Genomic DNA, 27,384 nt, shown 5'->3' with positions numbered 1-27,384 from the left:
TCCAGACACCTGGCAAAAGGATTATAATTGCCTTTCCTAAGCTAGGGAAGGATCCAAAATTCCCAAATAACCTGCCCAGTTGCTCTGACCAGCTGCTTGTGCAAGATTATGGGAAAAATAGCTAATGCATGTCTTTTATGGTTTCTGGATAGAAACAACCTTTTTTTTTTCCAGAACACAATCTGGCTTCCGAAAATATCATTCTACCATTGATCATTTTATTTGGCTGAAGGCATCTATTAGAAATACCTTCCTAAAATGCAAGCATCTAGTATGGGTTTTTGGAAAAAGGATATGACACTTCTTGATGATTTGGAATACTGAAAGACTTACTTTAATTTTGTTCATAGAGGGAATCTCTGTCTTTTTATCAAAAACTTCTTAACTAACTGAAACCTCCAAGTCTGAGTGGGAACTGCACTCCCTCACCCCTATAACCAAGAAGAGGGAGTCCCATAAAGTTCTGTGTTAAATGTCATGCTTTTTGCAATCAAGGTCAACTTGATAACAGAACTTCCTCCAACAGTAAGTAACGCTCTATATGTGAATGACTTTACCATTGTCTCTCACTCATATAATATGAGAGTCATAGATAGACAGCTGCAGCAAGCCATTGACCATCTCTCAAAATGGGTATTTGCAAATGGTTTCAGATTTTCACAGCAGAAGAAAGTTTATGTGCACTTTTGCCACAGACATGAACTTCATCCTGACCCAGATCTCTGGCATACCACAGTTCTGGGTTAGGATGAACTGATATTGGATAGTAAACTTAGTTTCCTCCCTCACATATCTCAGTTACAAGACAAGTGCTGTAAAGCAATGAACATTCTACATGCCCTATCTTTCACCCACTGGGGTGCTGATAGATATTTATTCTTTAATTTGTTTGTACAGGGCATTGATAAGATCAAAACTTGACTATTGGTCCCAAGTCTCTGCTTCTGTTAGGCTTCTGATATTCATCATCAAACTATCAGAATTGCAACTGGAGCATTTCGCTTGTCACTTATTCCTAGTCTGTATGTTGAAGCAAATGAACCACCTTTGTCACTTTGACACCAACAACTGCCTCTGCTATATGTAGCTAAAATAAAATCCCTGCCAAAGCACCCCACATATTCAGTTCTGTGAGCTTCGAAGAGTTGCTGGTAGATGACAATAGGGATGGGAAATTTCGTTAGCCTGCTGAAAGAAATGCTGTATGCTGGCATGTATGATTACCATAGTGGAAGTGAGATTACCATTTCTACTGCTATTTCAACTTCTTGAAATAGCAGTAGACAACATAGCTTAGATACTGCCAAATCAAGAAGTTGTAGGAGAGTTTTTATCTGTAAGCCAAAGGGTTTTATGACATTTGGTCAAGTGTTGTAGAGATTCTCCCATCATGAAGAATCTTTGTAGACAAGCACAAAAGCAGAGGGCCGAGTAGGATCTTCTGTTGTCTTTCCAGACAACATTATATCTGCACAAATCCCACCAGAATGTAACAACTTTACAGCAGAGTTGTATGCAACAGTGCTTGCAGTAAAATATATCAGATTCCACCACTATGGAAGGTGCATAATATATTCAGACTTACATCTTCAGGCATTAAGAAGTCTAGAGCTGCAGTGTCATCTAGTACTCTCTTGAATCCAACCTCCTCTTTCAGTTATGGAAGCTACATTTTTAATGTATGCTTCTGTTGGATTCCAAGTCATGTTGGGATTAAGAGAAATGAGGCTGCAAATACTGCAGCGAGATCAGCTTGTTTCTCAAACATCCATCATCTGCCTGCACCATACACAGATTACTGGCAGATTATCAGACAAAAACCTCTGCCAGTGGCAGCAGAGAGTAATAATATACTCTACCAAATTAAGCCTAAAATTAAATTATGGAAGGGTTTGAACAGAAAAAAGTTGTTCTTGTTTGACTCAGTATAAGTTGTTGTCATCTCACGTAGTCCTTCCTTCTTAGGGGTGATAACATGCCTGTGTGTGTGTGTGAGAGAGTTTTGTGACTCTGGATAATGTTTTAATCAACTGACTTGTTTTGCCAATGAGCACAGTCATTGTTTTAGCCACTTTTAGAATCTGTCTGAGCCTAGGCAAATTTTGTTAGGCTCATTAATGTCAACCTGTTTTTTAAATTTTTACAGTTTTAATCTTTACCACCTAAAATACATATTTTATAAAAAAAATAATATTTTTTAGTTTTAAGTTATTGTAAATATGTTTTTAAAAAACCTCGGATTTATGTGCATTTTATGAATCTTAATATTATTTATACTTTTTCAAACTGTTTTTATGCTGTCTTACTTATTTATTAAATAGTATATTTCTAAGAATTGTTTTATTTATTTATTTATTTTTGTTATTGTTGTTGTTATTTTGACTTTTATATATAGTTTTTAGACCTATATAAGCCCCTTATTTATTACACGTTTTTGGCATAGTATGACCATGGCTGTCCTTGTGCCATTAAACCTGAAGACAAACTAACACAGATAGTTCATCTATCCACCAGAGTACTCGATAATCTTCATCTTCCTGGCATTTCAAAGTTTTCTTGACTAGTTCTCCTTCCAGACACATTGTAATGTTTCTTTTTCATAACATAGGCTATATCATTGTCCAGGTTTCCTTTACTATGGAATACCTTTCACTCAGCCTCATGTCCTTTGACATTGCAGTGGTGTCAAATGAGATGAATTCTGTAACTTCTACTCCTATTTTCCATGGTTTGAATACTGTTTCCATTTTCCTGATTGAAATGCCAACTTAAATTGAATAACAAACATAATTCTTACTAGGTTTCTCATTGGGAATTGTGGATAGAATGGGGAGGGCGGGGGGGGGGGGGGGAAGTGAGGTGTGCTAAGCCAGGCCAAGAATAAAAACCATGCAGCTGTTGCAAGTGGCTCAAGAAAAAAGCTTCACACTCAGACTATGCTGCACTTCGCAACAACTGCAAAAAAAATAATGATAATAAATAAATAAATCAAAAAATAATCAGTAAATTCAAATAAGAATCAAGTTTTTCTAGTTGCTTGTCATGCCCAAGACTGACCTATTGGCAATATTCTTCAACTCCTGCAGTAATGATCAAAACAAAATATCCCCTACTGCTTGTGTCATTCTATATCACCTTTCCAATCTTTACTATTTGACTAGTAGCATTCTATATGAAAACAAGCCTATATTTAGCTAATTTCAAAAAAAAAAGAGTGAATGCATTGCCTTAAACAGTTTAACACAGTCTCTTGGAGTTGACTGAGAGTGGCTGTCTGGAACTAGTTGATTTTCAAAGTTCAATGTTGCTAACCTTGAACTTTTTTTGATGCAGTCATATGCATTGGCAATCTTTCACAGCATTCTAGTCTTTCACTTTGCAAATTTTTTTACACTGTTTCAGTTGCAGATATGCCTGAGTTCTACCTTGTAAAAGAATTAGGTTGTTTAAATTGAATTTAGATGTTTATATGGAACAGATGTAATATTTTATGACACACAAAAATAACTAAAATACAGTAGAAAAATAAATTACAAAGACTTGGATCATGCTTGTATTCTGATGTTTTTGTATATTTATTATAAACACAATTTTAATTAAAATTTATAGTTACATTTAAAGTTAATAATTCTTGTTAAATTATTCATGTAGTCATTCACAAATGGACATTTATTTTAGGATGAAGTCAAATCTGTGATTAGTCTGCATTTCATTAAATATGGTAACTAATTGCTGTGGATTGATCATAGCAACTAATAATAGAAACTAATAGAAATAGATAATAAAATAAATAAAGCTGCCATGGTGAAAAGTCAGTCAGATAAATGTAAAACACCATATTAGCAATGCTCAAGCCAGTTTTAATTGATCAGAGAGCTGGGTTAGAAATAAAACAGTTGATTACAAGCTGAAGAGCACAGAAATGAGAGTTCAGAGGGAAATTATGGTTTGTAAACAGGTGGCATTGATGCAGAACCATATTAAAAACAATGATATCAGAAAAGTACTTGGCATTATTAAAAAATCTATAAGCAGATCCAAGCTAAGATGATATGGTTAGTTAAACAGAATGGGAGATGCAATTCAAATGCATAGAAGGCATTTTTTTTTTTTTTAACAATGAAACCTGTGGTACGATCATAATTAATTAACCACAGTGAAAATTATTTAATTGTAAATATTTCATCCTAAGTATCTTAGGACATCATCAGTACAGTAGTTTTAAACAATAATAGGAATAACATACAGTTAGGGTGCATGATTACAATAGAATCTCATTAAACATGCATAACGTACTACAGTAGTACAAAAAAGAAAGTTCTGAAGTCCTACTACACAGACCAAACTTAAACCACAATGACGTTCTTACTATTCCTAAAGTATGGGAAATTGTCATACAAAATTGTGTTAAATATATATATATATATATATATATATGTATATATATTTTTTTTTTTTTTTTTTGTACTACTGTAGCACGTTATGCACATTTAATGAGATTCTATTGTAATCATGCACCCTAACTGTATGTTATTCCTATTATTGTTTAAAACTACTGTACTGATGATGTCCTAAGATACTTAGAATGAAATATTTACAATTAAATAATTTTCACTGTGGTTAATATGTGTGTTTCTTTTAATTATAGAAGGTATTTGAAGCCAAAATTCTAAAAAGGAAATGAAGACCAAGATATATTTGGGTTGATGTGCTCTCTGGAGTATTTTAGAAGATTAAAATGTAAGAGCTGATCAAATCAGAGACCTCACAAATAAGACAGTTTAGAAGAAAGTTGATTAGAAACTAGTCATGAGATCTTAATTATGCTGGGCTCATATTTGATGTATCCCTTGAGGATATATACATCAGATGATGAACTGATATGCAAGTGATTGCTTTGAATAAATTAATGTATTGATTATTTTGAATATATCTTTTTTTTTTATGTGGTTTCCTTATGGATATATTTTCTCATTTTAATTTTCTCCCTCCTCAGAAAATAGTGTGCCAAAGTTGAAGTTGCCACAAACTCCTGCATACTGGCGAAAAGGTCGCCAAGGAAATTCAACAGTAGCTACTCCAGCTTGCTTTTCCAATCCAGTTAAGAGATCCTTAAACAGTACAATAGATATTCCTTTTAGTGCGATAAAAGTGCCTAAACAGTGCCTTAGTACACCTTTATTTCAGATACCACCACAGCCATTGTTTATAGAAGCAAAAAATCAACATAGCAAACCTTTAGATGATACCCTTCTTATACAGACAGAAGATAAGTTAGGGTGTAGTCAGAAAGAGACAAGCATTAATGAAAACTGGGCTTGGATATCACCGGATATCAGTGCTGTACCACGATGTTCTGTCATTAATCATCAGTATGCTGTACCTCCTCTCACGTAAGAATAAATAAAGTATATATGTATGTTCATAAAATGTAAAATATTGATCATCTAATTCTTTTCTTAATGTAAAAGTTTATTATTATTATTATTATTAATAGGGACCTCCAGGAGTCAAACTCATTGAGAGAGACCACATACCACCCACACCAGCTGTTTCATTAGACTCATTCAAATTAGTTGTACTGACCACTTCAACATGCAAACCACTCATTCACTGTTCTATGAAAGAAAAATCAAGATCTCAGTCCTTTCTCATCTGCAAACAAACTGAATTTCCACAGATGCCCATTGTCCTCTCTCTCTCTCTCTCTCTCTCTCTCTCCCCACTTTCCATATAATAAAAAATTTCATCAACCAATATAACACCCTTTTAGAAGTTTATAGGCTCAATGTCTGCTGTCTACATAACTCTCAATCTGTCCTCAAATCTATGTTCATAATCCCTATGTCATCTTTGTAACTGTTCTATGTACCCTTTCCATAGCTTCTTTTTTTCCTCATAAACCAGAAAAACCAAATCTGCACACAGTAGTCTTGGTGTGATGGTGTCAAGACTTTAAAGAGGCAAAATGACTTTCATATCCTTACATGTTAGTGTTTTCATTTCAGGCATTGCAATCCTATGAGTTGTATTTGCGATTTTTGCTATGTGGCTTTTGAAGTTCAACCTATCTAGCACCACTCCAGGATCCTTATCCTCATCAGTTTCTCCAAGTGTAATCTCACCAATATAATATGCTGTGGGAAATCTCCTCACCAAATTGCTTAATAAGGTTGCACATCCATTTCACTCCTGCCCTATTTGTTCTTCTAACTCTAGGTACACATTCATATAATACATCAATTAAGCTTCTTGTACATTGATTGCTGATATCTTTTCTAATAGTATTCTCCTGAGTCTGTCAGGATTTCAAGTTTTGTAGCTCTTGCATGTAACTTTTCTTGATTGGAGCATCCATATACTTTGCCTCTTCCCAGATCAGTACAACATGATTACTGTTACCAGCTAGGGCAAAACAGCAGCATCCTTCACTGAGTCTCATTTTGATACTCTGATCAAATGTATTGCTGATTGAGAAAGTTGACTTGCAACAGCTCAATAAATTCTCCTTCATTCTTATCATGCATTTTTTTTATCCAATCAATGTTTGGATAATTTAAGTCCCCTATAATGATTACTTGTTTAGTATCCATCAGGATGATTTGAGGATGCATTTCTTCATCCTAAGCAGCTGAACTGCCAGGCCTTTGGCAACACCTAACCATATGATTCAGCTTGTAAGCTTTCACCTCATGCTAGATTCTTTCTCAGCCATAGCCAAGTTATCCAGTCTTGGGCGTGGACATCAAGGTTTTTCCCCCTGTAAGCAGGCAAACCGCCCAGTGAACACAGGCTACAGTCATAGGATATAGTATTTAATCCCTCATTAGGAGGGCTCAACCAGTCCTAAGGGGTGGTCAAGGAATGGGGGAACCCCACAAGAATAAATAAATAAAATGAATAAAAAAACTCAACAAGTAAGTCTGAATGAAAGCAAGAAATAATTCTTGGCTTGGAGGGGGGGGGGGTGATATCATCAAACTATCTATCCATTGCCCTCATCTTGTTATTCTCAAAAATAATGATTGTTATTAACATTCAACAGCTTTACCATTTGGAAGTCCACCAGTTAATCAGCTACCATCAGAATAAATTCTGCCACTCTAGATCCACAGTAAATTCATTCATACTTGTATTTCAACAAATTACTTTTGTATGGTCTGCATTTGATCCTTTATCTGGCCATTCATCCTATGTCATGATGCCTAGCTTGTTCAATTCACATTTCTCTACCAGTGAAGGAGTGCCCCAGGATTTTGATCTTTCACCTTTGATACATAATCCCCTTCTTTAATACATAAAAGACTTCCTTTCACTGACCTCAAATCTTATTCATAGTTTTGTTGAAGATAATATACTCCCTTCCTGCTACTTATTTGACAAACTGTTCAGTGCTCAAACATTCCAAGCTTCAAGATTTGCTACCATCGCCTTAGACACTGATCCCCATGCTTGCCTATCTTGAGATAAGAACAACCTCATCTTCATTGTTACCAGAGTAAAATCCTGTTTTCTGTTAACCTCTCTACAGGCCATGGTTGATGAAATAGTGAGACCAAATTACACTTCTTATCCATGTTATTCAGTAGGTGTTACAGAATCGTATCCAGATTTTGCTGAACGTCTATAGACATCATGGCCGATTGGAGTATTAAACTATAGTATAGTGTAGTTTTGTTAGTCCATCTCAAAGTGTAACCAATATAGACATGGAAACAAAATCACTTACACCAAAATAATGTTGCATACTGGTGCAAAGATTATCTGTTATCTTCCCTTACCTTCAGCAGTACCTGTATATAAGATCAGATTTTTCTCTCTCTTCTTGGGCTGACCTCTAGCCTTTCCTGGCACAAGCACACATCACATCAATATCCTTCTTTAGCCTCCTAAAAATGGGCACCATTCCACTGTTCCATGGATGTTGCTCCATGAACTGACATCCATCATTCCTTCACTTTTCTTACTATCATTAATAAATTACTACGATGTACTCTTAATGGATACTATGATAGTATTACATGATTAACCATGATTAATTTTTATAATAATAATATGAGCAGCAGCATTTCAGCATTCATTCAAAGTCTAACATTTTTATTTAATGATAATCTTTCCTACAAAATACAAAAATCAATATTGTATCATTGCCATCATGGTAAACTAGCAAATGTGAAAAAAAATAAAAATAAAAAAATTCGCATTAAATGAATGTTTACCTATTAATTATTATATCAGCCTGGTTGGCTGACTGGTTAGCATACCTTCTCTCCAACCAAGAGGTTGTGGGTTCCAATCCCAACATGGATATTTGTGATTGTCTTTAGGTGGGAGATGAATTTCATCACTCAGTGTGAGACCATTTCCTCGCCTATTGGAGGCCTGAAGTGGCTTGAAAAAGTTCCATGTTTGGTCTCTAGAGCAGAGACCAAAAAAAAAAAATCTTTAGCCTATCTTTTCTTCTCTTGAGCAGGATCTTCCAGTCTTCTCTATTCCTTGCTGTTGGTAAAAGTTCCTTATATGTTCTGCATCCCGAGATGTTCTTTATTAATTTCAGCCAGTTAATTCTGTTTTCCGGGTCTTCTTTTTTCAGTTGGAAAAGTATTGATTAGGACATTAGGAAGTCTGTCTGCGTCCACGTACAGTGTGGCCAAACCATCTCAGTTGTTTTCTCATTTTTTCTATTATTGTCTTTTTATACAATAATTCTTGTCTGACTGTGCTGTTTGTTTTCTTTTCTATCCAACTTGTTCTATTTATTTTTCTTAAGCATTTCATTTCAAATGCCAGCAGTTTTTTCTCCTCTCTTTTCTTAACTGTCCACACTTCTGCTCCATAGATGACTGTTGGTATAATTATTGATTCGTATAATTTGATTTTAGCTTGCTTAGATATCTTGTTTGTTTTCCAGATTTTCTGTAATTTTCCCATGGTGGTCCATCCTATTGCTATTCTGTGTTTGATTGTTTGAGTTCATCTATTGTTTCTGTTAGTTTTGATCCAAGATATATGAAGTTGTCTACTTGTTCTATTTGTTCTTCATTTAAGGTGGCTGAAATGGTAGTTCTGTTCCTCCCTGTTTTCATCACTTGTCTTTTGTATATTTATTGTCATGTCATATGTTTTACAGGTTTCGTTTAGCTTATTTATCAACCCTTGTTGTTCATTTGGGGTTCTTGCAATAAGGAGAAGATCATCTGCATATTTGATATTATTTATGTTTAAACCATTGACATTGATTCCAGGCTCATTGTCTATTGCCTTCTTTACAACTTCATCTAGATATATGTTGAATAGGCATGAGGATAATGGGCATCCTTGCATTACTCCTTGTTGGATCTCTGTGGGTTCTGTTGTGAGTGTGTCTTTTTTAATTATTGCATTTGTCTTAGAGTAATATTTTATCAGAAACTGTATTATATATTTGTCTATTGCTTTTTCTAGTAGAACTTTAAGAAGGATTTCTCTGTTGATGCTATCGAAAGCTTGTTTAAAGTCCACAAAACAACAATATAGTTCTTTATGGTCTTCCCAGCTGAGCTCTGCTAGTTGGTGCAATGTGAAAATCTGGTCTATTGTTGAATAGTAGTTTGCTTGGAAACCAGCTTGTTTTATGCCTATCAGTTCTTCATAGGTGTTTTTAAATATATTTTGTATAATTCTTACGAATATTTTATAGGTGTGGGAGAGTAAATTGATTGGTCTGTAATATCTGCAGTCTCTTTTGTCTTTCTTCTTGTATATTGGGATGATCTTTCCAGTTCTCCATTCATCTGGGATCTCTCCTCTTTGTAGTATTTTATTGAATAGGGTTGTTAAATATTCTGTTGATGTGCTGCCTCCATATGACCACAGTTCAGTAGGGATAGTATCAATGCCTGGTGCTTGATTGTTTTTCATCTGTTTTATTGCGTATCTAACTTCTTCTGCTAAAATTTTTGGGTGGTCATTATTTTCTTCTATTGTTGTCATTGTAGTTTTGTTTCCTTGACCAGATTTTTCTTATAACTTTAATGTTCCCGGTTTCAGTCATTTATGTTGTTGTTTATCATTGTTACTGCTTTTGCTGAGAATTCCTTTGTAATTTCTCTTAGCGTGTCATGGAAGACTTAGGTTGTTTTGTTGGTATGCTTCTTGGCATTTCTTAGCTTGTTCTTCTAACCATTTTTCTTTGGCTTTTTTGTATAGGTTATCAACTTTTTTTTTAGTGCTCTGTATTTTTCTCTGTTCTCTTCATTGTTTTGTTGGTTTACAAGTATCTTGGCCTCTCTTTTCTCTTCTATTGTAGCTACGATTTCTTGGGTTATCCACTGTTTATTTATTTTGGGTTTGGTACCGAGAGTGTCTTTTGCAATTGATAACATTGTTTCTTTTCCTTCTTCCCAGTATTTTCTGCTCTTCTGGAAGATGGAGGGTTTTAATTTCAAGGCACATCTGTTCTAAAAATCGACTTCTCCTTGAGCTATCTTTTCATTTTGATAGGTTGATGTTTTCTTCTTTTCTGATATTGTTTTTCCTGTTGAATTTTATCTTCACTTTGGCAGTTAATATTTCCTGGTCAGTATCGAAATCAAAGCTTCTTAATGTTCATACATTATTTGCTGATCTTTTTCATTGTTTGTTTATGATGATGTTAAATTGTGAATGAGACTATGTTGTGTAATTCGTTTTTTATCATTCACATTTAACATTGCTTAATATATATCAGTCATGACTTGTATAAAAGTTATTTATTACTCTTTAATTAAGAATTGCTATTTAAATAATTATTCTGAGCTTAAACGTGTGGACAGACTTATGTGTTCGTCGAACATGTTGTTTATTATTTTAACGGTATAATAGAACACAGAAACTAAGTAAGTAATTAATTTATTAACTTGATGCTGATATTTCGCTGGTATTAATACCAGCGAAATATCAGCATCAAGTTAATAAATTAATTATTTACTTAGTTTCTGTGTTCTATTATACCGTTAAAATAATAAACAACATATTCTGAACTCAATTTATTATTAACTTATTAAACAATAATATGTGTATAATTTATTATAACTGATGTGTATATTGTAACGTGAATATTATTATAATTAAATGTATATGAAATGAAAAAGTTGATTAAGTAGAGCAAATATTCTAATTATTCCTATTTTGTGAAAGCTTAACATTATGTAATAACTCAATGTAGTAGTATAGCCTAATGTAACATTGGCGAGAATGTTTACGTTTATCTGTTGTCATAGAGACGCGTGAAATAAACGGGTGTGAGTGGAACAGAGTGTGGGCTAAATAAGGAAGAGAAAATATATGGGAGGTAAGGGAGTTGGAACAGAAACTTGGAAGTGAAAGGAAGCAAGGGGAAAAACTAGAGAAGTAGAAGTAAATAAAAGGTTCTTAAAGGTAGGAGTTAAGTGGATAATTTTTATAAGTGAACAAGGACGAAGCAAATTTTATAGTTAGCTGAAAGTGAAATCAGCAGTAATAATAGAAGGGAAATTAATGCTACAATCGGATAAAATAAAAAGCTGGACGTTTAAGGAAGAATTCTGAATAAACCCAGCTGGTCTAGAATTGCGGCTTATTTCCGATTTGCCCTAAAAAGAATCTCACAGTGTTTTAATTAGTTTATGAGTGGTAACAAGGATAGTTGAAGTACCCTGTAATTGATGTCTAGAATTCTGAAGTGCGATTGATAGTGCTTTAAGTATAACTGTGGATAAGTCTTGTAGATGTGTTTTTTTTTTAAGTAAGATAAATAAATTCCAAAAGTTTGCTCACAACATAATTGATGTACTAGGAACTATTTCCGTAAGGTCTATCATAGTATATTATTTCAATGCTTGAAGAATTGTGTGTTAATTACGCTATACTTAACCTAACTTTAACTGTGGAAACTCTTCGTGATTGAGAGTTGGAGATAAGAATTGTTTGAAAGATATTTTCAGCTATTAGTGCCTGTGATATTTTGAACTTATAGCATGACTGAGAAATGTGTGAAAACTGATTAGATTGGATGCTCTATTACATTTATTTAAGTGTAGAAACTTTGTAACCCAGAAGCTGAGAAAGTGCATGTGAAGACTTGGAAGATTGTGCTAATGTGATTAACTTGACTTAATGTTTGACTTGTTTCTACTATTAAAAATTAGAAGTAAAATTTATGTAAGTGTTATATGACCTATATTAAATGCTTCATTTGTTAATCTAACTATTGTAATTGCCTGAATTTCTTTTTACTGCACCGTTCACAAAAATTCGAATCTTGCGGGAATCCCAGAAAGAAAATAAATACTTCGGCCTGAATGAATGAAAAGACTGCTAACTAGCTTTGAATTGATCCTACTATTTCATATAGACTTATCTAAGGATAAAGTGGCGCAGTATAATAGAAATTTCTCTACCCTTGGATTAGTGATCAATTTACAATTAGTTGTGTTTTATTTTATGAAAGTGACTTGTAACAAGATGGCGGATTCGAACACGACATGAAGAAAACGACGTCACGACAAATGGCACAGCCGTCGACAGGATGTGATTTAATTGATAGAAAGTAATTTAACAGCTGTAAATTAAGAGATTGAATTTAGCTTGGTAATAATAATTGTGGAATTACTCTCTGAAAATTTAGAAAGTAAATTAAATGAATCACAATGAACTGGTTGTAATCTGAAATCAGGCAAAGATAAAGTTTGTTTTTTTTTTTTGAAATTAAAGGATTATATTATTTAAATTAATACTTTATTTATCACTTTGGCTGTTACTTCAAATTCAGAGATGGAAGACAGTGAATTTTTTAGAAGTGTGAATCCCCAACAGGTAGTTCCCCAATTTTCAGGAGAAGACTCTGATGATGTGTTATCCTTTTTTACTTATATTGAGAAACTCAGAGAAACAGCAGGTTGGACAGACTTTCAGTTGTTGATATTACTTAGAAACAAACTAATTGGTAAAGCTAAAACATATTTTTTTTCATCTCCAATACTTCGGGAAACCTTAGAATACAAGAAATTTAAGGATGAACTAATTTCTAGGTTCTCCCATACTAAGTGCTACATTCAAACCCTTATAGAACTCCACAAGTGCATGCAAGATGACAAGGAAGATGTGACTAATTATTTTAACAGGTTGATGAACATTGCTAGATCTATGAGGGTGTCCCCTACAGAGAAACCTCACTTAGATTGGATTGTGTTTCAACAATTTCGACTAGGACTGCATAAAAATTTAAGAGAGGTCATTTACAAAAAAAGGGCTGTCAGTTTAGAAGCATGTTACAGTCTGGCCAAGGAAAGAGAGAAAATATTGGAGGAAATGCAACAAATATACTCCATGAGACAATCACTCATACAAGATTGTAATGATCACCTTACACCTTCACCAATTCTTGAATACCTTTCAAACTGTAAAAAAGGGAGATTAAGAATGAGGAAGTCAATGTAGATAACTCTATCACCTTAACTAACAAACCAGGTTCACTACAATTCCCATAGAATGCAAAGTGTAACGATGGCCAAAGAGAATAGCAAGTTGCCTTAACCCTTGTACAAGGTCTGATTGGAAAAATTCCGTGCAATATTCTGTTAGATACTGGAGCCCATATATCAGTTATTTCTAACTCCATGGTGAATAAACTTGTTGATGATTTTTCTGATAACATCACCCTAATTCAGAGACCAGTAAAAATCACGGGAATTGCTAAAATTGAACTGATTGCTACAAGAAAATTAAATGCTGAAATTTCCATACCTTGTTTTCCAGTGGAATTCTCACATGATCTCATCATCCTTCCAGAAATTGCTGACACAAATGACCAAATCATACTAGGACTAGATTTTCTAGAGAAAAATAAATTCATGTGTGACTTTGCCTCTGAAACCATTTCCTTATGTGGCGTGAGTCATAAATCAATGTACAATGAAGACAATAAAAGGAAACTATGTGACAAGATGGAGATTGAAACCTTAAACCTTGAAGACGGATTAAGTGATAAGAAAAGAAAATTATTGCACGAAGCTATTAATTTAGTAGAATCAAAAACTGATAGAGCAGAAATAAGGAAATTCATTCTATTAATCTTTCAAAAATATCCTCAAACATTCACTGAAGATATTAGCTCATTGACCTGTACAAACAAACTAGAGCATTCCATTGAAATCACTTCAGACATGCCTATCTATACTAAGCAGTACAAAACCCCTCTTAAATATCTAGATAGACTTCAGATCCTTCTGAATGATTATGAAAGAGTTGGGATCATAGAGAAGTCTAATTCCAGATGGAATAGCCCCTTTCTATTAGTAGAAAAGCCTGATGGAAGTCTCAGATTTATATTAGATCTGCGTGAGATTAATAAGGTCACTAAGCCCATTGACTTTCCTCTATGTAACATAGAAGAACTCCTGACTAGTCTAGAAGGAGCAAAATATTTTTCAAAATTGGACCTAAACTCTGGCTACTTCCAGATACCTCTTAGAAAGGAGGACAGACAGTTTTTTGCCTTTACCACTCGATGGCAAAAATACCAACTGTGTCGACTTCCTCAGGGGGCCAGAAATTCAGCTATGAGCTTCCAATGTCTGATGAACACTGTACTCTCAGACATGTTAGGAAAGGGAGTCATATGTTTCCAAGATGACCTATTAATTTACACCCCAGATATAACATCACATGAAGAAATTTTAGATAATGTATTAAATAGATTAAATTTGTCACATCTATCGTTGAAGTGCTCAAAATGTAAATTCTTCATGAGAAGGGTTGAATACCTAGGACATGTTGTCAGTGAGGCTGGAATAATCCCCACTCAAGAAAACATCTCTGCCATTCTAAAAGCTACAATACCCACCTCCGTGAGACAAGTACGAAGGTACTTAGGAATGGTAAACTTCTATAGAAAATTTATTCCAAATTGTTCTCAAATAATGGAGCCCATAATTAAATTGACTAAAAAGGGGGAAAAGTTCATATGGGGAAAGGAACAAGAATCTGCCCATAAATCTTTAAATTTAGCATTAACTTGATCTCCTGTCCTCACTCATCCCACTCTTGGAGAACCCTTCTATCTTGCAGCAGATGCCTCGAATAACACCATTGCAGCTGTGATAGAACAAAAGAAGAAGGAAGAAATTAGACCCATTGCTTTCCTAAGTAGAAAACTATCTGCATCAGAAAGAAATTACTCAGTTATTGAAAAAGAAGCACTAGCTATTGTGCATGCCTTAAGGAAATTCAGATACATGTTACTAGGACAAGAAATTTTTTTGAGATCAGACCATAAACCCCTAACCTTTTTATCCACGATGAAGGATAAAAACCAAAGGATTATTCGATGGGCATTAGAATTACAAGAATTCCAAATACAGATATGTTATATTCCTGGAAAACTCAATGTAGTTGCTGACTACTTATCCAGGGCCTTAGATGATAAAGTAGATGAAGAGATCAGTGCGAAAGAAAAGATAGTGAACTTGATAGCCGAGGAAAATGAGGGACAAGAAAACACAAGGAAACCCCCACACCTTCAGAATTGGACCAAATTCTCCATTATAGAAGCACAAAAATTAGATCCAACATGGGGAGAAATATATCGACGAATCAAAAATGGGGAAGGAGTCTTGGAGGAACACTCGTTTTTGCATTCCTTATTTTTGGATGATGATGGCCTCCTGATGGCAAAACATGATATCGCCGGAAATTGGAAGAACAAAATAGTAGTTCCTACTGTCATGATACCTTGGGTGTTATATACCTTTCATGATGCTGATCTAGCTGGACACCAAGGGTTCTTCTGGACATGGGGGAGAATTAGAAACAGATATGTGTGGAAGGGAATGAGACGAGATGTTGAAAGTTATGTGTTTTCATGTCATCTATGTCAAAGAAAATCAAATTACGGAGGAAAGGCTCCTCTTCAACCTTTCCCTATTCCTAATCGCCCTTTTCAAGCTTTAGCCATGGACATTATAGGTCCACTCCCTACTACCTCTAAAGGAAACAAGTATATACTTGTTGTAATAGATATGTTCTCTAGGTTTCCTGAAGCCACAGCTATGAAGAATCAAACTGCGCAAACAGTAGCTGACAAGTTGTTCAAGATGATCATTTCAAGATATGGAACCCCCCAAACACTTCTCACTGATCAAGGTTCAAACTTTACAGCTGAAGTTATGCTTCAATTATGTAAGTTACTGAAGATAAAAAAACTTTTCACTACTCCCTATCACCCCCAAGGAAATGGAATGTGTGAAAGGATGAATCGTACGCTGAAACAAACCCTATCCAAACTTGCTGATAATCACTTGTATAATTGGGATAAATTCCTTCCACACACCCTTTTTGCCTGTAGGACGGCCCTGCATGCTGCCATAAAAGAAGCCCCTGCTGTAGTTTTATATGGTTTTGAACCACTGTTTCCCAGTGACTTCAAGAACACGCATGCAAACTCAGGATTCCCAGACATTGATCAGTACCTTAACAATATGATCTCTGAAAACAAAATTGCATATGACCTAGTAGCAGAAGCCAGTCAAAACAGCTCACAAAAGGCTAGAACCTATGCTAATAAACTAAGAACCTATAAGGAATTAAAACCTGAAAACTTAGTACTTTTGCGACAAGATCATAGTAACAAGAGAACAGGAAAATTTGGAAAATGTGCAATAGGACCTTATGAAATTGTTGAAAAGACATCTCCTATCAACTTTCGAATAAGAGAATCTACAGGAATGAAAAGAACTCTGATTGTCCACTCAGACCGATTGAAATTGTTCAAGAAGAGACCTGACAAATTAGTCTGCCTAGGAGATTCTCTAGAGGCAATATTGGGAAAGGAAAGGAATTACCATAGAAGAAGTAATTATAGACAGAACACAAATATTACAAAACAGCCAAAACACAGTGATATTAATGCAGAGCATGAATTGAATTCGGAAGAGACGACCCCATACTACGGACATAAAAGACACGCGGAATTTGGTAATGACAGTAATAAGAAACTTAATGAGAAACAAAATGAGAATAAATGCACAAATCATGATAAGGAACCAAGATTCATTCAAACTAGGTACTACTTGAGAAATCGAAGAAGAAATACGTAATCTAAGTTCCTCCATGAAGGAGCCTAATAATAAAAAAAAAATAATAATTTTTTTTTTTTTAAAGAAAGGGTAAGCCTATGTTAAATTGTGAATGAGACTATGTTGTGTAATTAATTTTTTATCATTCACATTTAACATTGCTTAATATATATCAATCATGACTTGTATAAAAGTTATTTATTACTCTTTAATTAAGAATTGCTATTTAAATAATTATTCTGAACTTAATTTATTATTAACTTATTAAACAATAATATGTGTATAATTTATTATAACTGATGTGTATATTGTAACGTGAATATTATTATAATTAAATGTATATGAAATGAAAAAGTTGATTAAGTAGAGCAAATATTCTAATTATTCCTATTTTGTGAAAGCTTAACGTTATGTAATAACTCAATGTAGTAGTATAGCCTAATGTAACATTGGCAAGAATGTTTACGTTTATCTGTTGTCATAGAGACGCGTGAAATAAACGGGTGCGAGTGGAACAGAGCGTGGGCTAAATAAGGAAGAGAAAATATATGGGAGGTAAGGGAGTTGGAACAGAAACTTGGAAGTGAAAGGAAGCAAGGGGAAAAACTAGAGAAGTAGAAGTAAATAAAAGGTTCTTAAAGGTAGGAGTTAAGTGGATAATTTTTATAAGTGAGCAAGGACGAAGCAAATTTTATAGTTAGCTGAAAGTGAAATCAGCAGTAATAATAGAAGGGAAATTAATGCTACAATCGGATAAAATAAAAAGCTGGATGTTTAAGGAAGAATTCTGAATAAACCCAGCTGGTCTAGAATTGCGGCTTATTTCCGATTTGCCCTAAAAAGAATCTCACAGTGTTTTAATTAGTTTATGAGTGGTAACAAGGATAGTTGAAGTACCCTGTAATTGATGTCTAGAATTCTGAAGTGCGATTGATAGTGCTTTAAGTATAACTGTGGATAAGTCTTGTAGATGTGTTTTTTTTTTAAGTAAGATAAATAAATTCCAAAAGTTTGCTCACAACATAATTGATGTACTAGGAACTATTTCCGGTAAGGTCTATCATAGTGTATTATTTCAATGCTTGAAGAATTGTGTGTTAATTACGCTATACTTAACCTAACTTTAACTGTGGAAACTCTTCGTGATTGAGAGTTGGAGATAAGAATTGTTTGAAAGATATTTTCAGCTATTAGTGCCTGTGATATTTTGAACTTATAGCATGACTGAGAAATGTGTGAAAACTGATTAGATTGGATGCTCTATTATATTTATTTAAGTGTAGAAACTTTGTAACCCAGAAGCTGAGAAAGTGCATGTGAAGACTTGGAAGATTGTGCTAATGTGATTAACTTGACTTAATGATTAACTTGTTTCTATTATTAAAAATTAGAAGTAAAATTTATATAAGTGTTATATGACCTATATTAAATGCTTCATTTGTTAATCTAACTATTGTAATTGCCTGAATTTCTTTTTACTGCACCGTTCACAAAAATTCGAATCTTGCGGGAATCCCAGAAAGAAAATAAATACTTTGGCCTGAATGAATGAAAAGACTGCTAACTAGCTTTGAATTGATCCTACTATTTCATATAGACTTATCTAAGGATAGAGTGGCGCAGTATAATAGAAATTTCTCTACCCTTGGATTAGTGATCAATTTACAATTAGTTGTATTTTATTTTATGAAAGTGACTTGTAACAAGAATGCGGATTCGAACACAACATGAAGAAAACGACGTCACGACATTGCTGATCTTTTTCATTGTTTGTTTATGATGATATAGTCTATGCAGTTCTTTATATTACCATCTGGGGATGTCCATGTATATTTATTATTAGGGCGTTGATAGAACAATGTGTTTGCAATCATTAGATCGTTTGCTTTACAGAAGTGGAGTAATTGTTCTCTGTTGTTAAGCTCTCTGTATCCAAATTTCCCCATCGCATCTTTTTTGTCTGCTGTGAACTGTCCTATTTTAGCATTAAAATCCCCCATCAGTATCATGAGTTCTCTATTTTTGGAATTATCTATTTCCTGTTGTAGTTCTTCATAGAAATTTTCTATGAAGAAGATCTTCCTCTGAATGGTTACTGTCTGGTGCATATATTTGGATTATTTTAATTGTTTGACCTTTTTCTTTTGCTTGAAGTTTGGCTGTGATTATTCTTGGAGACACTGGTTTTATTTCAATTACTGAGTGTGTAAGTTTCTTCTTGATTAATAATGCAATTCCTTCTCTATGTATGTTATCTTTTCTTCCTGAGAAGTATAGCCTTCCTTCTGGTAAATCCATGAATTCATCTCTGCACCAATGTGTCTCTGGTAAACCTAAAATACTCCATTTCAGTCTTTTTAAATTTTCCTAGACTAATTGCAGTTTTCCAGGTCGGTATAATGATCTTATGTTGAGGGTGGCTTTAGCCTATAAGTGGTACAGTGTACTATATATTTGCAATTAACCTTCCGTGGGTGGAAATCACATATAAAAAATAAATAAATTTATTTATTTATTATAGATAATAAATAAATTATCTATAACTGATAGTCGAAATTTATCTCAATAAGTTAAAAGGAATGCTCAAGTGATAATAATTGCACATCTTCTTCTAGTTTTACAACTCTTCATAAATTTTAGTTTGCAAAACAATTGTTTAGCTTTCTTAACAAGAGATTTTTTTTTTTTTTTTTTTTAACAGGAATGGGTTGTTAGCCCATTGCCAAACCCCCAGTCTAGAGGACCAGGCCTCCAAATTTTTGTCCCCTGGAGGCAGGGTGGTCCAGCTATACCCCTAGGCACTGTGTACCCATTTTAGTCGCCTCTTACAACATGGATGGGCTACATTAGGATTATTCTTTAACCATGGTCCCCACACAGAGGAATAATTTCACACAGGCAGCAGCAAATTCCAAAACTTGAAAGCATTGATTTTTAATCCAAGATTTTTTTTTTCCCCTGAAAAGTAGCCAAATTTAATTACACTAGTTTAACATGGTGGCATCGATAAGTACTATTGGTTTCCAAACCATAGATGGTCTAAGAATTGGTTAATCTAGTAATCCTATTCTAGAGACCAAGCTTGTTTCTTTTTCAAGTGCTACTTCAAGCTTATAATAAGCTGGGAGGTTGACTCACATTGGATGATGACACCTAATGACATTAACAAACCTTCATACCAAAGTGAGATTTGAATTCACACTTTAGAGAACAAATATGCTGTCAACCAGGCCCTTCAAACCCACTGAACGTGCTTCTGCACCTATTCATCTTTCATTCCTCTTTCATGTGACTCCCATTCACAAAAGGCTGTAAACGTATAGTATGTTCATACTGTGGGTGGGCTAAGACTTTTGTTTTCTATTTTTATGTATATGAAAACCTACAGGTCCGAGTAGCTATGCGCTTTGCAACCATATGCCTGGGAAAGGAGTGTTCTGGGTTTGATTCCTGTTGCTAACATGAGGAACTTAGGATCTTTCTCTGACATAGCCAAGTTAGCCGGTCTTGGGCATGGACTGCAGGGTTTTTCATCCTGCAAGCAGGCAAACTGGCCTTGAGAACGCAACACTTATACAGACATAGGATACACCAGGAGGCATAGGGCTAAACACTTTATCCTTGTATACAGTTGCCGTTAAATGAATAGAAAACCCTTGACACTGCAAAGTAAAAGAGAGAAAAAGGAAGAAGAAGAAGAAAACCTACAGCTATTTGGAAAGAATATTAGTAAATTCCTTAACTCTTTTGTGCTTTAGGTACTGCAACTTGTCATATGGGAATTGATACAAGAAAGAAATAATACCATTATGTTTGTTAATTCATTAATAATAAAAAGAAAATAATAAACTAAAATTTAGTGTATCAGGGTGACAAGTTTCCTAGGCATAAGGAGCCACAGGAAGTTTTTCAGATGTTCTTGAGCTCAAGGTACTTACTTAAAATTTAATTATTAAAAACACATACAGGTATGTATAATTATATTCACATTATTAGGTTGTTTATTTACTACTTATAGAAGGCTTAGGTTGTGTCTTCGTTTTTTGGTATTAATTACGCTATCCTGTCTGTGCATGTCATTCAGAGTGAAATATCATACTCGTGATGTATTTTATTGCCAATCCAGATTTTCATTGCTTTTTGTATTTATTTGTCATATGTGATAAATATTACACACACACATATATATATATTATGTTATAATGTGTATGTATATCTCCATGAAAAATATTATATATGTCATGAATTTTTGTATTTTATGATGCAAGAAGTAAATACAATAAAAATCAAAACTGCATCACAAGCTATGATTTGGCCACTGCCAGTATTATCACCAGTAAGTGATTATTTAGAATGTCATTTTTATCTTCCATAAAAAAAAAAAAAATTAGAAAAATTAGAAAAATGGCTGAAGAAAATATTTCACAGCCATATAAAAATGTTTCCCATACATTAGTCAATTTGATTTTCTTTTATTGAAATTTTACCTTACTAACTGTTTATATCATTATCATTTCCTGATATGAGAATTAATGTTTCTTAATGTGATTCATACAGAAGATTAATAACAGTGAAGATAGCATGTATCTTTGCCTTACACTCAATGTGACATCAGACTATCTTGTATATCAGTTCTTTTTACACCTGACTTAGAAATTAAGTATAGGCTATATAAACAACTCTTGTAATAGCAGACTTGTAGGGACCATAGGCATAGTTTGTTACAGTGAACAGTTGGTTATAGTGCAACCAAAGCTACATAGGCATAATGCTATTCCTTTAGAATAGCATTGTGTCTCTGCTGTTCATCTATTTTCTTCTCAAGTATAGTTGCTTAAATCTTACCTTGAACACTTAGTAACTCTTATATTCAGTGTTATTTCCTTTTTTTAATACTTGCAAGCTCATTCAGAGTTTAACCTTCTGACCAGGACTTTTGAACTCTCAGCTGGTGACCATAAATCTTCTCTTCCTCCATATTTGAGGTTTTTTTCCCCTTCATAGCTCCCTAAGGTCACAGAGTATGGTGGTTTGTCCACTGCAGGTAGCACTTGCAGTTGACTCCCTGTACTTCCATTTCAGTATCATATCACTGATTGTTGACCTGGGATGGCCAGATTTGCTGAACAGATAGACTTACAACCATAGCATCCTATCACAATGCCCCTTTCAAACTCCATCAGTTCCCTTCTCACAGTTATTTAACCTGGACACAGTTGCACTGACTTGGGAGCATCATATTCCTATGGTTTATACCAGCTGCAAGCACGACTCATTACATGGCATGATGCACCTTGCCCATGGGAGTGTGCATTGACTTCTTTCCAAGCAGTGCATTTTTTTTTTATTTAAAAAACTAATACCTCTTATTCCTCTTTATTTAAGTTGCTAAGTATTAAAAAAAAAAATGTTTCCAACCAGAAACAGCTAATTACTTTGTCTACTGATATGGCAGCAAGTGCCCATATGCCTTTTCTATGTGATACGTTAAATCTAGTTATTCATCATAAGATTTTGGTGCTAATCATAATTAATCGCTTTAGCTAAAAGCAAATACTGATATCTGTTGAGGATGCACTTTAAATACAAATATGGTTGTGACTGATTTGATTTGAAAAATGCATCTCAAAAGTTTTCTGTGATTCATTTTGAGATTTTTCAGATAATATCAGAATAAGTAAATATTATTCATGCTGTAGGTATTCTTTATTCTCGTAGGCAGGCTTAGACGTTGGTTATACATGCTTATTAAATAACTTAAGGAATTTACAATGTACAAAGGTTATAAATTAAATTAAACTTTAATCTATATTTCCAATATTTTGGTAATGTCACATTGCCAACTTCACAGGAACTTAAAATAAAGACATATGCACACAGGCACTACACACAGTAAATGAGGATGAAGCAGGAAGCTATTGTTTCTCCTAAAAGTCCTGATGGTGGCCCCCTAATGGGCTATGTAGGTATTCTTGGCCTTTGGGCTGAAGGTCTTCTGATGTAAGTCTCCCAAATTTGGGGCAGTCTCATGCAACCAAATTTGTTGAGGTTTGGCATGTTTCGTAGGGCTGAGGCTGATTCCATGAATAGCCTTTCAAATTTGAATTTACTATGGTGTATTACCATGGCTTTCTTCCACCATATTCTGTGGGCTGGTATCCAGAGCATGGTCTGCAAGACCAGAGTGGCTGTACTGGTGAAACCAGATGTAGTCCTTGTGTTCTGAAATTCGGATATTCGCTGTCCTGCCTGTTTGGCCAAAGTAGGACAGCTTACAGCTGCAAGGGATCTGGTATATATACACCAGGTAGGTCTAGGGGAAGTGGTTGGTCTTTAGTGGAACGGATAAGCTCCACCAACATATCCAATAGGGAATATAAATCTCTGCAGTAATTGAAGAAAAACAATAGTAATCGCCAAAGCAGATAAAGGTAATGTAGTACTTAACCACAGTGTACTTAACCAAACGGATTACACAGGTAAGCTTAATGCTCTATTATTAGATCGGGCTACTTACCTCCCTATTGAATACAATCCCACCAACTCACAAATTAGAAACTCCACAGGTTCCTTAAGAAGGTCACTTCTTGGCCTATAGAAATCACTAACAAATTAAAACCGTTTAACTCCATACCCCCCCCCCCATATATATGTGGACTCCCAAAAATACATAAAGAAAATCTGCCATTACGTCCGATAGTGGATGGCAAATTAGGACATCTAATTTATAGATGGGATTCCCCCACATATAAATTAGCCAAACATTTAGCCAAAGCGCTCACACACACTATACTGGCAACACACCATCACACCAGTATAGAAAACCTCTCACTTTAACATGCTGACATAATGGTCAGTTTTGACGTCTCCTCTCTATTCACAAATGTCCCAATCCCACTCGAGGAAAGCCTAGAGCTCATCCAAGCCAAATTTCTGCCTGATATCTCAGCCCTATTTCAGTTCACAATGAACTCAGGCTATTTCGTTTGGCAAGGAAAATTCTACAAACAGATAGAGGGGACATCCATGGGTTCACCACTTTCCCCACTCTTGGCCAACTTCTTTATGGAGACCTTTGAAGAGAAAGCCTTAAACTCTGCCTCACAGAAACCCACTATTTGGCTTCGGTATGTGGATGATGTGTTTGCTATTTGGCCACAAGGCTCAGATGCACTCCATTCCTTCCTAACGCACTTAAACAACCAACACCCCAGGGTCCAGTTCGCCTTGGAAAAAGAAGAAAACAACACCTTCCCTTCCTAGACACTCTAATCACTCGCCAGCCTGATGGATCTTCAGTTCTCTCTGTTTATAGAAAACCCACCCATACAGGCAGATACATTCACCAGCAATCCCTCCCCCCTTATAACAATATGGGGTTATTAAAACACTGTATAACAGGGCAAAATTAATCTGCTCAGATGACGATGCCCTAACCACTGAACTAAACCACATCCTTAACACTTTCTTAGCCGATGGCTACAACCCCCAAAAAAATACTAAAATCAGTAAACCACAACCTCCCCTCTCCCTTCACAATAAAGATTACACTAAATCTATCACCATCCCCTACATCTGGGGCACCTCTGAGAAAATAACCAATATCCTCAAAAAATATGACCTAACTTCTTGTTATAGACCATATAAAAAGTTGGCATACCTTATCTTCTCTATCAAAGATCAACCACTTCCCCTAGACCTACCTGGTGTATACCAGGTTCCTTGCAACTGTAATTTGTCCTACTTTGGCCAAACAGGCAAGACAGTGAATATCAGGATTTCAGAACACAAATACTACATCTGGTTTCACCAGTACAGCCACTCTGGGCTTGCAGACCATGCCATGGATACCCGTCATAGAATTCATTGGAAGAAAACTAAAAGAATACACCACAGCAAGTTCAAGTATGAAAGATTATTCATGGAATCATCAGCGGCTCTAAACAACGTTCCAAACCTCAACAAATTTCGGTGCACGAGACTTGCATCATAAGAACTTCAGCCCAACGGACAAGACAATCCAGTTAGCCTGCTGGGGGGGGGGGGGGGGTACCATTAGGACTTTAGGAACAAGATTAGTTTCTTGCCTTCTTCCTCATTTGTTTTTGTTAGTGCCTGCGTGCACATACTGTATTTGTATGTTCCTGAAGATGGCAACGTGATGTTGCCGAAATATTGAAGGTATTCATTAAAGTTTCATTTAATTAATATCCATTTTATGCATTGTAATTTCCTTAAGTTAATTACCAGTTATGGGAAAAAAAACATACTATACTGACATTGGAGGTTGCGGTATATATCTCTCAGATACAATATACTGTCACATATCACACACCTTTACATAACACGTGTTAAACCAAACTGACAGCAAAAAACAGTGGGAAATATTACTTGTAACATATGAATGCGCAGATACTCATGACCTCCAAGCTATACACTGAATTGTGTAAGAATATTTATATTAAACATTTTGCATGTATCTGTCAGCTTAGCTGCGAGCTCCGCAAGGATAAAGGCACGTTAATCAAAACTCTTGTCGCATATATCAAGGGATTGCTGCAATTAATTTCACTGTATTAATCAAATCCCATGTTAAGCAAGGGATACCTGTACCTTGGAGTGATAATAACAAAAAAAAAAAAAAAAAGATGAATGTAAAAAAAGAGATAAGAAGAAGAATAGCTCTAGCTAAGAAAGCAATGACTGATTTAACTAAGATTTGGAAAGACAGACACATCTCCAAAAAAAGACCGAAATTAAACTTGTAGAAACCTTAGTTTTTTTCTATCTTTCTCCATGCTTCTGAGTCTTGGGCAATGACAAAATAGAAGAAGAATTGAGGTGTTTGAGAAGTATGGTGCTGGAGAAGTATGCTAAGAGTGTCTTGGACAGAAAAACGAACAAACAAAAGTATCCTAGAAGAACTGAATATCCATACAAGACTGACAAACATAATTGACAAGTTGTGCAATATTTTGGATACATATGCAGAAGGGAAGGCAACTGCTGGAAAAAATAATCATCCATGGTAGACAGTGTTGAAAAAGAAAAAAAAAATGAAACCCCCAACAGATGTATTGACCAAATATCAAGAATCACTGGACTTAAACTAGAACAAGCAATAAGAGAAGCACAGGGGAGAAAGAAATGGCAAAGCATCATCAGGGAGGTCATGAGTCCTCAGACATGAGAAGATCTGAGAGAGAGATCTGGCAGAACTGCTAGTAAAGTAATTTGAGTAATAGAAATGCTCTCTAGTTACCATAGGAAAGTAATAAACTGCTACAGTGGTTGAAAGTTTATTTTTCACTTGGTTAGAATATAATAAATTTAGTTTAATCCTTTATCCAAGTGTGAGCAAACAAAGTTTGCGCCTATTATATTCTAACCAAGTGAAAAATAAACTTTCAACATCTTTCTCTAAATCCAGAGTAATTTAAAAAGGTGGCACACCATTTGGCGACTCCTATAGGTAGAGATGACCTTGCTAATGCTTCTGGCTGGTATCTCCACTTGGGCCTGGCTCCCACCGAAGAGACCTCAGTAAAGGTCGAAACTAGTCTGGGTAGTGGCCCTTCCCTTAATGCATAACATTAGACATATCTGCAAGGAGATGTGTTTTGCATTTTGGGAGATACTGAGATAGGAGTGTTAGTAGCTTGCACCACCTTACCCCAGTCCTGAAGATACTTTCAGGTGCAAACTTTGTTTGCTCACACTTGGATAAAGGATTAAACTAAATTTATTATATGCTACAGTGGTGTGGATATTTACTGAAAAGGTAATTTTTTTAAATACTAATATAATCATGTAAAGTATTTTAAGTGGAAAGTTTCAGAATTGCATTTTGAAATATCACTATGAGAAGTAAGTTTCTATATCTGAAATTTGTTTCTTTAGTAAGATGTATTTTTTTATAATTCTAATTTTCTTTTATTGTTTTAAGGCCATTAATCAATAGAATGACAAAGGTGTTTGATGAAAAATTCAAAAAATTAGAAGCTCACTTGTCAGAAAAGTTTGAATCTCAGACACTTTCCTTATCGGATAGTTCTCCAAATCAAAAATCTATTCTGGATGACATTAGGAAGAAAGTAACTGAAGCAAGTTTCTTGAATCCTGTCTTGATGGGTAAGCCTTATAGAGCATATTTACTTTCTCTCTCTCTCATTGTGCACGTGTGTGTGTGTGTGCATGTGCGTGCGTGCATTCTCTCTCTCACATACACACACACACAGTAGATTCCAGAGCTAATTGGGATAAGTCTAGAAGAAAAAACAAAATGGGAATAACAAGAATTCACGTTATTTAT

The 27,384-nt window shown here is 34.8% G+C and overlaps 1 protein-coding gene across 3 annotated transcripts in view; it reads left to right on the top strand.

The window, feature by feature from the left end:
- The window catches only part of LOC150095616 (kinesin-like protein klp-12), a 282,767-nt gene that overhangs the window by 175,371 nt on the left and 80,012 nt on the right, over positions 1-27,384 (top strand). For all 3 annotated transcript variants that reach the window (XM_090410291.1, XM_090410289.1, XM_090410290.1), the window contains exons 9-10: positions 4,997-5,393; positions 27,019-27,203. In XM_090410291.1, coding sequence (XP_090266417.1) covers positions 4,997-5,393; positions 27,019-27,203 — 582 coding nt within the window. The remainder of the gene's footprint in view (positions 1-4,996; positions 5,394-27,018; positions 27,204-27,384) is intronic.

This window comes from Typopeltis vanoorti, chromosome 20 (assembly GCF_054136105.1).
Source record: "Typopeltis vanoorti isolate ZY-2024b chromosome 20, IOZ_Tvanoo_1.0, whole genome shotgun sequence".
NCBI lineage: Eukaryota > Metazoa > Arthropoda > Arachnida > Uropygi > Thelyphonidae > Typopeltis > Typopeltis vanoorti.
This window is presented reverse-complemented; position numbering and strand designations above follow the sequence as displayed.